The following is an 11,901-nucleotide window of genomic DNA, read 5'->3' as shown; positions in this document are numbered from 1 at the left end:
CAGGGCCGTCGGGAGAGGAGAGGCCGAGGAGACCCTTGTTTCTAAAAGGGTCAGGAATGACTGTGCCCTCGGTGGGTGTATGTGCGTGTGCGTGTGTGCGTGAGAGAGGGAGAGTGTGTGTGTGTCTATACAGACGGGGCATATATATTTTCCAAATTAAGCCTCTCCCTTAGGTCAGCAAACTGTGGTCCCTGGGCCAAATCCGGCCCACGATTCGTATTTGTAAATAAAGTTTTATTGGCACACAGCAACACCACTCTAGCCACTTTTGCACGGCCACAGCAGGATTGAGTGGCCGCAACGCAGCCCAGAAGGCCTGCCAAGTCTGAAATATCCGCTCTCTGGTCCTTTAAGAAAAACTCGGGGGACCCCTGAGCCCAGCAGGATGCACTTGGCTGGGGCCGGGCATCATCGGGACCGCTGAGGAGCTGGGAGGGGCCGGAGGGCAGAGGGCAGCTTGCCAAACTCTGTTTCTCATTGACCGGACTCTGAAGGAACCTCCCCCGACCGAGGGTTCAACGCCCTGGCTGTCAGGCCCCGACATGCAGGAGAAGTGTCGATAAGGGGTCAGGTAACAGCGACAAACAGCGAAAGGCAGAGAGGGTGCAGCGGGGGCAGCCCATCGACCGGCCTCCGGACACCAGCTCGAGGCCAGCTGGGAAATGTTCCGAGCGCTGGCCAGGGCCAGTGCGACCCTGGGGCCCCAGGTGGCCGGTTGGGCACGGACCATGGCCACCCGCCAGCTGCTGGTGGCCCCTCCGGAGGCCCTGCTCAGGCCCCTGTCCATCCCTAACCGGCTGCTGCTGGGGCCGGGCCCTTCTAACCTGGCTCCGCGTGTCCTGGTGGCCGGGGGGAAGCAGATGATTGGCCACATGCACAAAGAGATGTTCCAGGTAGGCCACGTAGGTGGTGGCGGTGGGTGTCCTGAGTGTCCTCCTCAGGGGGGAGAGGGCAGAGGCGTAGGGTCTGACCTGCGTGCCCACGGCCCCCAGATAATGGATGATATCAAGCAAGGCATCCAGTACGTGTTCCAGACCAAGAACCCCCTCACCCTGGCCATCAGTGGCTCGGGGCACTGCGCCCTGGAGGCCGCCCTGTTCAACATCTTGGAGCCAGGGGACCCCTTCCTGGTCGGGGTCAACGGCATCTGGGGGCAGCGGGCTGCGGACATCGGGGAGCGCATCGGTAAGAGACGGGGCAGAGGGCGGGGTGTGGGCCCTCGAGCCATCCTTCCCCAAGGCCTCCCACCTGCCTCCCGCCCGGCAGACCCACCGCACACGCCCCAGGCGCCAACCGTGGCCCCTCCGCGGTAAGTGCCCGTCCCCTTCACGCACCCACCCCCGCCAGGCCCGCTGCTGCCTCCTCCAAGCGGGCGCTGGGGTGCTCGAGAGACCCCCGTCTCCCAGTCGCCCAGAGCTTGAGGACAGCTGTTTCCAGAGCATGTGGGCAAGCCTCAGGTTTCCGCACAAACCCGAGACAGCCCCCGCAGCTCCCCGGGGTCCCCGGGCTTCACCTCTGCTCTGTGACAGGACAGGGTTCTGGAGGCTGACACCCCCTCCCAGGGTCTAAGGAACAGCCGCCTCTCAGGAGTGGCCAAGTAAACAGAGGCACCGACGAGGTGTTCACTTCCAGAGTAAAACTTTCTGAAGAGGGACCGAAATCAAGAGCAGGAGTGTGCAGCGGGTTTAATGATTGATCGTGGCCTTTGGAAACATCCTGCACGGTCAGCTCCACACATAGCCGCACTCGGTCCTGGTTAATGGACAGCCCCCCACCCCTCACCCGTCCCCTTCGGTTCACACGCCGGTTTTCAAGGGGAGGCGGCGTTGGGCAGAGGCCAGGGCCCCTAGCGGACCTCACAGGCTCCCCCGTTCCAGAGGCCCTGCCTGACCCCTGCGCACCCCGGGCGAGACCCTTCTTGGCCCCCACCCGCACCCCCGCCTTGGGCTCCCCCCTGAGGCTCGGTGGTCCCACGGCCTCCTTCCTTCTACACCGACTCTGGAGCCGCTGTGCAGGGGGGCGCGGGGGCCCGAGAGGGAGAGCGGGACGAAGGCCTGCCTCCCAGAGCCTCACTCGTCCGTCCGTTGCTCCATCGGCCCATCACCGCACGCTGCTGAGGCGCGGCCCACCCACCAGGCCTTGTACAAATGCTTGTCTACTGGCCGGGGGAGGTTAGCCCGAGGCGGGGGCAAAGGAGCTGAGCCTGGTCGCTCTCATCCCGCGCACCCCCGGAGCCTCAGCTCCCTGAGCACACCCCACTTCCTCTTCCCTGCGCCCGCGGGCCGGGGCGGTCAGCACAGACCCCCGGTCTCCACACTGGGGTGGAGGGTGCTTACCTCTCACGCTGCCCCCGCCCCCAGGAGCCCGAGTGCACCCAATGATCAAGGACCCTGGAAACCACTACACTCTGCAAGAGTTGGAAGAGGTAGGGTGGGGCACATTGGCCCTAGGGAGGGGAGGAGGCCGGCTGGCCGAGGGGGCTCGGGCTGGGAGACTGGGGCTGACCCTCAGCTCTCCCCGGAGCAGGGGACCGTGCACAGGAGGATCGTTCCAGTACTTAGGGGCTGGTGGGAAGCCTGATAGGGAGGCTGCCTGGCAGGGAAACTGAGTCAGGAGCCCGGTTCTGTGGGCTGGGCGAGAGGGGCTGAAGGCAGGAGGTGGGAGCAGGACGCCCTGACACTCAGGATGCCAACTCTCCCCGTCGGGAAAGGTCCGTCCCAACCAGCCAAGACCCTGGGGACTCAGCTGACCTCACCGGGCCCCAACAGGACAAGGCAGGAGAGGCTGGGCCCATTCCGGCTCTGTCTCGGGTGGGGCGGGGGGGAGTCCTTCTCCTCCCAGAACCAGCCCACCTCCCAGAGCCCAGACGCGGGCTCAGCACATGAGGCCCATCCAGTTTCCGCCGCCCAGATCTGCCCCATCCACGGGGAGGAAAGGAGTGTTAGGGGGGCAGATCCTGCCCTGCCCTCGCCAGGGAAAGTCTTTCTGGGAGGGGCTGGGGGGCCCACGGGGAGGCGCCCACCCCCTCTGGCTGTGCCCACAGCTGGCACATCCGTCCCACTCAGGCCCTGGCCCTGCACAAGCCGGTGCTGCTGTTCCTGACCCAGGGGGAGTCCTCCAGTGGCGTTCTGCAGCCCCTGGATGGCTACGGGGAGCTCTGCCACAGGTGAGCCTGGCCCAGGGGGCGGGGCCGGGGGGCGGAGTCAAGCACATCTCAGAGTCCGGCTGGGCGTGGGGGTGCAGGCAGGCCCCTCCGGGCCAGGGGGCAGCAGGGGAGACCCGGCTCCCCCCATCTCCGTCAGGCACAGTGAGATGCAGTCGGTCCCGGGGTCCTCCTCGCTCCGCACTGAGTCTGGGTGGGCTCCACCCAGCTGAGGGCAGGACCAGGTGCTCCCACCTCCACTACCCTCCTCCAGCCTCCCCACCGTGGCAAGGGGCGGGCCGGACCTCGGGCGTAGTCGAGTGGGATTCAGCTCTGGAGAGCTGACCGCAGGATGGGAGGAGGGAGCTCTCCGCAGCCAGGCAGGCTCACCCTGCCAGGACAGCCCGTCCCCCGGGGTCTTGTCCAGTAAACCAAGCCTGGGCTGGGACCCTCAGGACACCCCCCTGTCCCCTCCATGCCCAGCGTGGGATACTCTTTATGCTTCAAAAGAATTTTTTAAGTCATCTCGGTGCCCAACGTGGGACTCAAACTCATGACCCTGAGATTAAGAGCCACACGTCTACTGCCCGGGCCAGCCAGGCGGCCCCATGCCTCTGTCGTTTCCTAAGAAAGTGTGGAGGTGGAAGAGAGTCAAAGTTTCCAGCTCAGCTGTTTCTGGACTCTGTCCCCTCTGGGCTCTGGCTACACGGCCAGCGTGCTGTTGCCAGAGGGACCAGTCCCTGAGCCCTGGGCCCCACGCGGGCCTGTGGGCCTGAGTGCTCAGAGCCCCGGCCGCCCCCAGGACCACACGCCGCCGGGGCGGGCCCTCGCGACTCCCAGACCCCCAGGATGGGCTCTGTGTGGGAACCAGGGTGGGCCGACGGGCGGGTGTCAACGCCCCTCGACAGCAGTTCTCAACCTCCAGGAGGAGGCGCCCTGGGGGGAGGCCAAAATTCCTCCACGCTTCTGTGCGGGCTTTCACGGCCCCTCCAGGAAGCCTCCCCTGCCTCACTGTCCTGCCCTGTGCCCCCAGGTACAACTGCCTGCTCCTGGTGGACTCGGTGGCATCCCTGTGCGGGACCCCCATCTACATGGACCAGCAAGGTAAGGCGTGTCCCCTGCACCCGGCCACCCTCCCCACCACTGCCGGGAGGGTGCAGAGGGCCCTGGGGGGGAAGACTCCTGAGGCAGTGCCTACCAGCCTGTGGGCAGCGCACCCGTCGGATTAGGACCCCAGGGGACGCTCTTCTCCTCGCCGAGGCAGGACCGGCCCATGGACTGGTCAATACCCCAGCGTCTCTGCGGCCCCGTTACAGGGAGCAGGCGGAGAAGCTCCCCCAGCGTCTGGAGCCGCACTCAGAGCCCCTCAGGGCTGGGTGGGAGAAGTGTCAGGGCCGCTGTCAGTCAGGCCGGGCCTCAGGGTCCCCACCGGCCCGTCACACGCAGCAAGCACTGTTTCCAGGGTCGCCTTGCAGGCCAGCCTGGAGAAGCCTTCCGGGCCCAGCGTTTCCTCCCAGAAGAAAGTCCCGATCCACAGGGGGTGGGGCCTGGCCACAGCCACCCCTCCCCCGCTCCATCGGGCAAGCTTCTTCCAGAATCTTTTCTTACCAGGGCGCTCTGGGCCGTCAAAAGGGAGATTTCTGGGCTGGCCCTCAGAGCCTTGCTCCGAAAGGAAGGGCTCGGGGAGGGGACAGGGCTGTCCCCGGAATGCCCACACTGCGCCTCCCGGGCTGGCGGTCCCCGTGGTGCCAGGGAGGAGGCTCCAGCCCAGATCCCAGGTGACAGTGCAGCCCCGAGGAGCCAGGGTTGGAACCCGGGACGCCCTCCGCACCGTCCCTGTCCCTGCCTCCCCGTCCTCAGTGGAGGGTGTGGACCTCAGGGAAGTGTCGGCGAACGCCGCTCGCTCGGGGCGTTCGAGGCCCTTACCGTCCCTGTCCCTGCCTCCCCGTCCTCAGTGGAGGGTGTGGACCTCAGGGAAGTGTCGGCGAACGCCGCTCGCTCGGGGCGTTCGAGGCCCTTACCCGTCAGTTTCAGTTCGCAGGATTGAATTTGCGTGAATACGCCAGGCTCACCCTTTTCCTGTCAGTAGGCCTCTGGGCTCCTTCTGGGTTGACGCTTTCAGGAGTAAACAGCAGGGGGCGCTCCTGCACAGACAAGGCTGCTGGGGACGTGTGCACACAGCTCCCTCAGCCCCCGGCTGCAGGGCCTGCGAGGCGGTAGACGTGAACCCTGTGCCTTGCCAAGAACCTTCACAGCCACCTAGAGCGTAAATCTCAGGTGGTGACCTCGTCGGTTTTCGCGACAGTTCAGCGGCCGCCTGATGTGGCAAGAACACCTGTTTCGTCCTGTGTTCTGCCACACGCTCGCTCACAACACTGACGCCACGCGTGGGTTCCTCCACCCGAGCCGACCGTGGGCGGGTGGCCTGCAATTTCACTCCATCTGCGTGGAGAGGGCGTCACGTCGCATAGGTCAGGGTCTCACTCCTATAAGACCGTCCAGCCTGCTTCACACAGCACTTGTGCCGCAGGTCCCCAGGTTGCCCAAAACTTCTGTTCGACTTGCTGGGGTCTGGTCTGGGTGGGCACCCTCCCCCCAACCCCCCACCCCCACCATGATCCCACCCGGGGCGGAGCTTGGCCCCCAGGAGCACACGCCCCTCCTCTCCACAGGCATTGACGTTTTGTACTCTGGCTCCCAGAAGGTCCTGAACTCGCCTCCAGGGACCTCGCTCATCTCCTTCAGTGACAAGGCCAAGTGGGTGACTCCTGGGCCCCTGACCTAAGGTGGATGTGCAGTGAGGCCGGAAGGCCCCTGAAGCGGGAGGTCGGAGCAAGAGAGGGAGGGCTCAGGGGCTGTGCTCAGAGACACCTCTGGCCTGTCCACCACCCACCCTGGACAGGTGCCCACCCTGGACAGATGTGCCCAAGCTCTGAGTTCATAGGGCAGGGGGTAGCCAGGGCACGGTGAGGTCCCGGTGTGAGGCTGGTGGCCTGGCCAGTCTGGCCTCCAGAAGATTCTCCTCATGGAGCCTGGGCTTGTGTGTGAGGGTGCAGGGCCTGGCATTCTGGAAGTCCCCCAGCCTCGAGCCAAGGACTGGGGGTCCAGTGCCTGTCTCCCATGCCTCCACCCTTGGCTCAGGGCCCACGAGCCGACGCACGAGCTGCTCGACGGGGCGGGTGTGGCCCACCTTTGTCCAGCAGCCCCTGAGCCAGCCCCCGGTCCCCAGTGTGCAGCCCCTGAGCCAGGCCAGGCCGGGATGGGGGAGGACCCAGGGATGCGGCGCCGAGACAGTCTCGGATGGGGTCAGGGGTCGTCTGTGGCCGTGGGAAGTCTGACCGCCTGCGGGAAGGTCCAGGAAGCGGCTGGTGGTCTGAGTATGGAGCTCGGGTAGAGGCCCTGTCTGTCACGCCCGTCTGGAGAACAGGTGTATTTAAAGCTTCAAGATCGGCTGCATTCCTGGGGCCTGGGAGGAGAGGGGCCGAGGTCCCCAACCATGTCTGGCCCCCCGAGGTGCAGCGGCTGGGAAGACACACACCCTACCTGGGCCTGAGCACAAACACAGGGGTCCTGGGGGCACCTGCCCCTCGGGCTCGCTTCCCGGAGCAGGCTAGCCTGACGAGACCACCCCCAGGCGCTCCAGCCCGACAGGCGGGCACTCACGCTGCTCCTTCCTTCCCAGAAAGAAGATTTACACTCGGAAGACGAAGCCCGTCTCCTTCTACCTGGACATGAAGTGGCTGGCCAACATCTGGGGCTGTGACGGCAAGCCCAGGATGTGAGGACCGCAGGGCCGGGGCCAGGGCCATATCTGGTGGCGGGGCGTGGGGGTGACCTCTCTCTGCACCCAGCTTCTCGTCAGCTTTACACCCTGGGTTCGGGGCCCACACCCCAGCTGTAGCCGCAGGACTCACCAGAGTCAGGCCATCGATGCCCCCGCTCGGTTCGCCCACCCCTCCCTGGCCTGGGAGCTCAGGTCCAGCAGCACAGCCCCTACCACCCTTGCCCCGGGCCCCGTCCTCCCAGACCCAGGGAACCTCTGGACGCTCTGGGCCTGGCCCTGCGACACCTTCCCATTCCTGGGCCTCGGCTTACCCGCCTCTCAAAAAGAGGGGCTCAGCCAGGGGCTCCTTGTGAAGTCGCTTTCGCTGTAACCCACACAGGGATGGGGGGACCAGGAAGTGTGCCCTACTCAGTGGGCACAGCAGCTTCTCGGGAAGGACAGGCTGGGTGGGGAGCCAGCCCTAGGCGATCGGGCCAGTGTCCCTGCCCTGAGCCTCGCTCTCCCCAGCCCTAGCTGCCTCTCCAGCTGAGTCCGTACCCCCAAGCCAGACAGCGGCCCCCTGGGAAGCGGCTAGACCCGTTGTCAGGGGGCCTGGCCACCCCCCACCCGGTGACACTGGACCAAGTCCCCTCCTGTCTTCCAGATACCATCACACGACCCCTGTCGTCAGCCTGTACAGCCTGAGAGAGAGTCTGGCCCTCATGGCGGAACAGGTGAGGGGAGTGGGGCGGAGAGCCGCGTGGAGCAGGGACTCGGCGGGTGCAGGACCCCTAGGGAAGCATTCTCAGCTCCCTGGAGTCTCCGTGCCGAGGCCGGTGGCCTCTCAGAGGCCCCTTCTCCTGACTCCCTCAAGCCCTTCTGAGGACACAGATAGGAGGGATTCTAAGTGCCGGGCGGCCTGCCGCGTGGGCCTGGCCTGCACCAAAGGAAGAACGGGGTCCACGGAGCAGCAGAGAGAGGGGGCGTTGCAGCAGAGGGTGGGCTGCATGCAGGAGCGCGGGGAGAGGGGGTGGGAGGGCCGGCTGCGGGCAGAGGGGTCCTGGGGGGGGACAGAGCACTTTCCCGCAGCCCCCTCCAGCTCCCGGGGTGGGGCAGGGGCCAAGCGGGGACACGTGGGTGTCTTTGTCCGGTGCAACGACCACGCTCCCGGGGCACAGAGTGTGTGGGCCCTGCGGGACAGAGGACAGGAGACACTGCCCCCAGCATAGCTGGGGTCATCCCGGGGTCTCCCGGGAAGCCTGCAGACAGCAGCCCAGAGGCGGGAAGAGCGCCATGAGTGGCCGGCCTCCCCAGGAGGCTGCACGCTGTGTGGGCCTTGTGTGCCCTTCCGTGCCTGCTCATGGAGCTGGCACCCCAGGGCCCGGCCAGCAGGAGCTGAGGAGTCCCGTGAGCTGGGGGGGGGGGGGCGGGACACCGGCACCCAGGCTGGCCGTGCACCATGGGGGCGTGTGGCTGAGAGGGGTGAGGACAGCGGATTGTGGGGTCCGTGCACGGGGAAGACGGGAGACAGGACAGCGTGTGACTCAGAAGCCCCTTTCTCTCCCCTGGCCAGCGTCCCACCTGCAGCAAGTGATCCCACCTGACACCCTCCGGGCGCCACAAGGCTCCAACCCGTGGCTGGGCCCCCCACTCGCTTCCCCAGGCCCAGACTATTTCCACTGCCTCAAGGTGGCTCCAGGTCTGGCCCCTGGGGCAGAACCGGGGCCCCGAATCTGGGGACTCAGGGGTCTCTATGGGGATCAGAGTCCAGGCTAGGAGAGGAGCCCCTCCGTAGTCTGAAGCTGCCCCCACTATGGATGAGACACAGTTTCCCCTCTCTCGCCACCGAAGGAGGGACCCCACCCTGCCCTCCCCTGCCCTGCCCACTGAGTGTCCTCTCCCCTCCCAGGGCCTGGAGAATAGCTGGCGGCAGCACCAGGAGGTGACGGCATATCTGCATGGGCGCCTGCAGGGGCTGGGCCTGCAGCTGTTCGTGAAGGATCCAGTAAGGGGGGCAGAGGGCAGGGGGCAGGGGGCAGAGGGCGGGGAGCAGGGGGTGGGGGGCAGGGGGCAGAGGGGTGGAGGGCAGAGAGCAGAGGGCAGGGGGCAGGAGGTGGGGGACAAGGGGTGGGGGGCAGGGGGTGGGTGGAAGGGGGTGGGGGCAGGGGGTGGGGGGGCAGGGGGTGGGGGATAGGGGGCAGGGGGGTGGAAGGCAGAGAGCAGGGGGCAGGGGGCGGGGGGCAGAGGGGTGGAGGGCAGAGAGCAGAGGGCAGGGGGCAGGAGGTGGGGGACAAGGGGTGGGGGGCAGGGGGTGGGTGGAAGGGGGTGGGGGCAGGGGGTGGGGGGGCAGGGGGTGGGGGATAGGGGGCAGGGGGGTGGAAGGCAGAGAGCAGGGGGCAGAGGGGTGGAGGGCAGAGAGCAGAGGGCAGGGGGCAGGAGGTGGGGGACAAGGGGTGGGGGGCAGGGGGTGGGGGATAGGGGGCAGGGGGGTGGAAGGCAGAGAGCAGGGGGCAGGGGGCGGGGGGCAGAGGGGTGGAGGGCAGAGAGCAGAGGGCAGGGGGCAGGAGGTGGGGGACAAGGGGTGGGGGGCAGGGGGTGGGTGGAAGGGGGTGGGGGCAGGGGGTGGGGGGGCAGGGGGTGGGGGATAGGGGGCAGGGGGGTGGAAGGCAGAGAGCAGGGGGCAGAGGGGTGGAGGGCAGAGAGCAGAGGGCAGGGGGCAGGAGGTGGGGGACAAGGGGTGGGGGGCAGGGGGTGGGGGATAGGGGGCAGGGGGGTGGAAGGCAGAGAGCAGGGGGCAGGGGGCGGGGGGCAGAGGGGTGGAGGGCAGAGAGCAGAGGGCAGGGGGCAGGAGGTGGGGGACAAGGGGTGGGGGGCAGGGGGTGGGGGATAGAGGGCAGGGGGGTGGAAGGCAGAGAGCAGGGGGCAGGGGGCGGGGGGCAGAGGGGTGGAGGGCAGAGAGCAGAGGGCAGGGGGCAGGAGGTGGGGGCCAAGGGTGGGGGGCAGGGAGTGGGTGGAAGGGGGTAGGGATGGGGGTGGGGGGACAGGGGGTGGGCGATAGGGGGCAGGGGGGTGGAAGGCAGAGAGCAGGGGGCAGGGGGCAAGGGGCAGGAGGTGGGGGACAAGGGGTGGGGGGCAGGGGGCGGGTGGAAGGGGGTGGGGGCGGGGGGTGGGGGGTAGGGGGTGGGGGATAGTGGGCGGGGGGTGGAAGGCAGAGAGCAGAGGGCAGGGGGCGGGGGCAGGGGCAGGGTAGTGAGGGGAGAGGCAGAGGGTGTGGGGGAGGGGAGAGCTCCTACCCAGCCCCCTCTGAACGGACACAGAGTCCTGGGGTCACCTGGGTGGTCATTTTCACTGTCACAGTGGCCTGGCCTCTGATCTTAGGATGCTTAGCTCAGTGACCCCACTCTCCCCGACAGCCTCCGCGCCCAAAGTAACGATGGGCGATCTCTGAGCCGGAAGACGCCCGTGGCCCCCGGAGCCCCGGCAGTCCAGCCGGGGGGGGGTGGAGGGCGGAGGGTCCGCTCGACTAGCCAGCCAGTCCAGGTTTCGGTAGGAAACAGGAGAGATGGTGACCCCGTGTCTTTGGGCCCCTTCTGCCTCCCTCCGTGCCCTCCCCCGTCTCTGCCCGCCCCTCTGGGGCCTGAGACCAGGGCTGGCCGGGCCGGGTCAGGTGGTGCTGGCCGCAGGCGGTCGTGGAGGAGGCTGAGTTGGGCCTTCCGTCCCGCAGGCGCTCCGGCTGCCCACCGTGACCGCGGTGGCCGTGCCCGCTGGCTACGACTGGAGGGACATCGTCAACTATGTCATGGACCGTTTTGACATCGAGATCACCGGCGGCCTTGGGCCCTCGATGGGGAAGGTAAGGGGCCAGCTGTTGCTCTGAGTGGCCAGGGGTGAGGGCTGGCCACGCCTGCCACGGAAGTTACATTCTCCACCCCCACATGGAGCGCCTCATGCGCCAGGCCCAGGCCGAGGTCGGCGGTCATCGGTTCCCCAGGACGGCAGGGCCACCCACACGGGAACATCCTCCTCTGAACCCCAGGGGTTTTGCAGGGGGAGCTGGGCGAATGAATTCTCCTGCCCCCTTTCGCCCCAGCCTGGTGAGGTTGTGGGGTGTGGCCCCTCCGATTCCACCCAGAAAGTCCTTCCCTCCGAGCGGGCAGACCAGGCTGAAGGCGCCAGGCCTGGGTCTGGCTGTGCCCACTGAGTGGGCGATTCTGAGTGACCTGTAACTGACCGTCATCCTGACCTTCCTTCTGGAGCTCTGTGCGTGCGGAGGGAAGAGAGCCACCCCTGCCTGGGTCTGGGAGGGAGGGGGGCTCCCTGTATAACCGGGGGAAGCTCTCGGTGCCGGGGTGGGGGGGGGACCTGGCCCTGCCTAGACCTCACTCAGGGTGGGGCTCACATCTGCCCCGGACCCTCCCCCACCCCTGCAGGTGCTTCGCATCGGCCTGCTGGGCTGCAACGCCACCCGGGAGAACGTGGACCGAGTGATCCAGGCCCTACGGGAGGCTCTGCAGCGCTGCTCGCGAAACAAGCTGTGACCTGGCTGCCTGTGTCCCGCCCTCCCGGAGGGGCCGGCCGGAGGCACCAGGAGCGAACAGACTGTGCTGTCGGTCAGGGCCCCCGGGGGGCGGGAAGGCTGCCGTCCCGGCCCCAGGAAGTCCTTCTCCTTTCGAGCGGCACCTCCTGGAAGCGGACCACGTGGGCTCGGGACCCACGGCGCCTCCCAAATGAGCTGCAACCCCCACAGGCCCCTGGCAGGTGGACACTCAATAAAGAATCGTCGGTCATCTGTCCTCACTGTGTGCAGGGTGGGCGGCAGGAGTCTGGCCCCCGACTGTGCCCTCATGGGGGTTGCTTGGGGGCAGTTCCTTGCCTAGGGCCTCCCCAGGGCTGGAAAACAGTGTGTAGGGGCCCTGTCACCGTACACCCTGCCCCAGATCTCGCGCCTGCAAAATACCGCACCCCCCACACCGCCAGGGCCCCCCCATGACCCACA

The 11,901-nt window shown here is 67.3% G+C and overlaps 1 protein-coding gene across 1 annotated transcript; it reads left to right on the top strand.

Moving 5' to 3' along the window:
- Positions 1 to 547: 547 nt before the first annotated feature.
- Positions 548 to 11,692, top strand: AGXT (alanine--glyoxylate aminotransferase). Its single transcript, XM_047082564.1, has 11 exons — positions 548 to 893; positions 993 to 1,185; positions 2,361 to 2,425; positions 3,066 to 3,166; positions 4,176 to 4,246; positions 5,815 to 5,899; positions 6,825 to 6,920; positions 7,570 to 7,639; positions 8,815 to 8,910; positions 10,630 to 10,758; positions 11,336 to 11,692. The coding sequence occupies exons 1-11, from the start codon at positions 663 to 665 to the stop codon at positions 11,441 to 11,443; spliced, it is 1,245 nt and encodes a 414-aa protein (XP_046938520.1). The 5' UTR covers positions 548 to 662; the 3' UTR covers positions 11,444 to 11,692.
- Positions 11,693 to 11,901: the final 209 nt, after the last annotated feature.

The sequence above is a fragment of the Lynx rufus genome, unplaced genomic scaffold (genome assembly GCF_022079265.1).
Source record: "Lynx rufus isolate CCGP_SWC_20201006 ecotype Redwood Valley unplaced genomic scaffold, mLynRuf1.p SCAF_2, whole genome shotgun sequence".
NCBI classification, from domain to species: domain Eukaryota; kingdom Metazoa; phylum Chordata; class Mammalia; order Carnivora; family Felidae; genus Lynx; species Lynx rufus.
Note: the sequence above shows the minus strand (reverse complement) of the source record. Positions and strands in the feature narration are given on the sequence as shown.

Excerpts from the sequence above, each read along its gene's own strand:
- AGXT (XM_047082564.1), top strand. The coding sequence starts at position 663 with ATGTTCCGAGCGCTGGCCAGGGCCAGTGCGACCCTGGGGCCCCAGGTG. Across the intron at positions 894-992 it reads TGCACAAAGAGATGTTCCAG|ATAATGGATGATATCAAGCA; the intron begins GTAGGCCACGTA and ends CACGGCCCCCAG. Across the intron at positions 10,759-11,335 it reads TTGGGCCCTCGATGGGGAAG|GTGCTTCGCATCGGCCTGCT; the intron begins GTAAGGGGCCAG and ends CCACCCCTGCAG.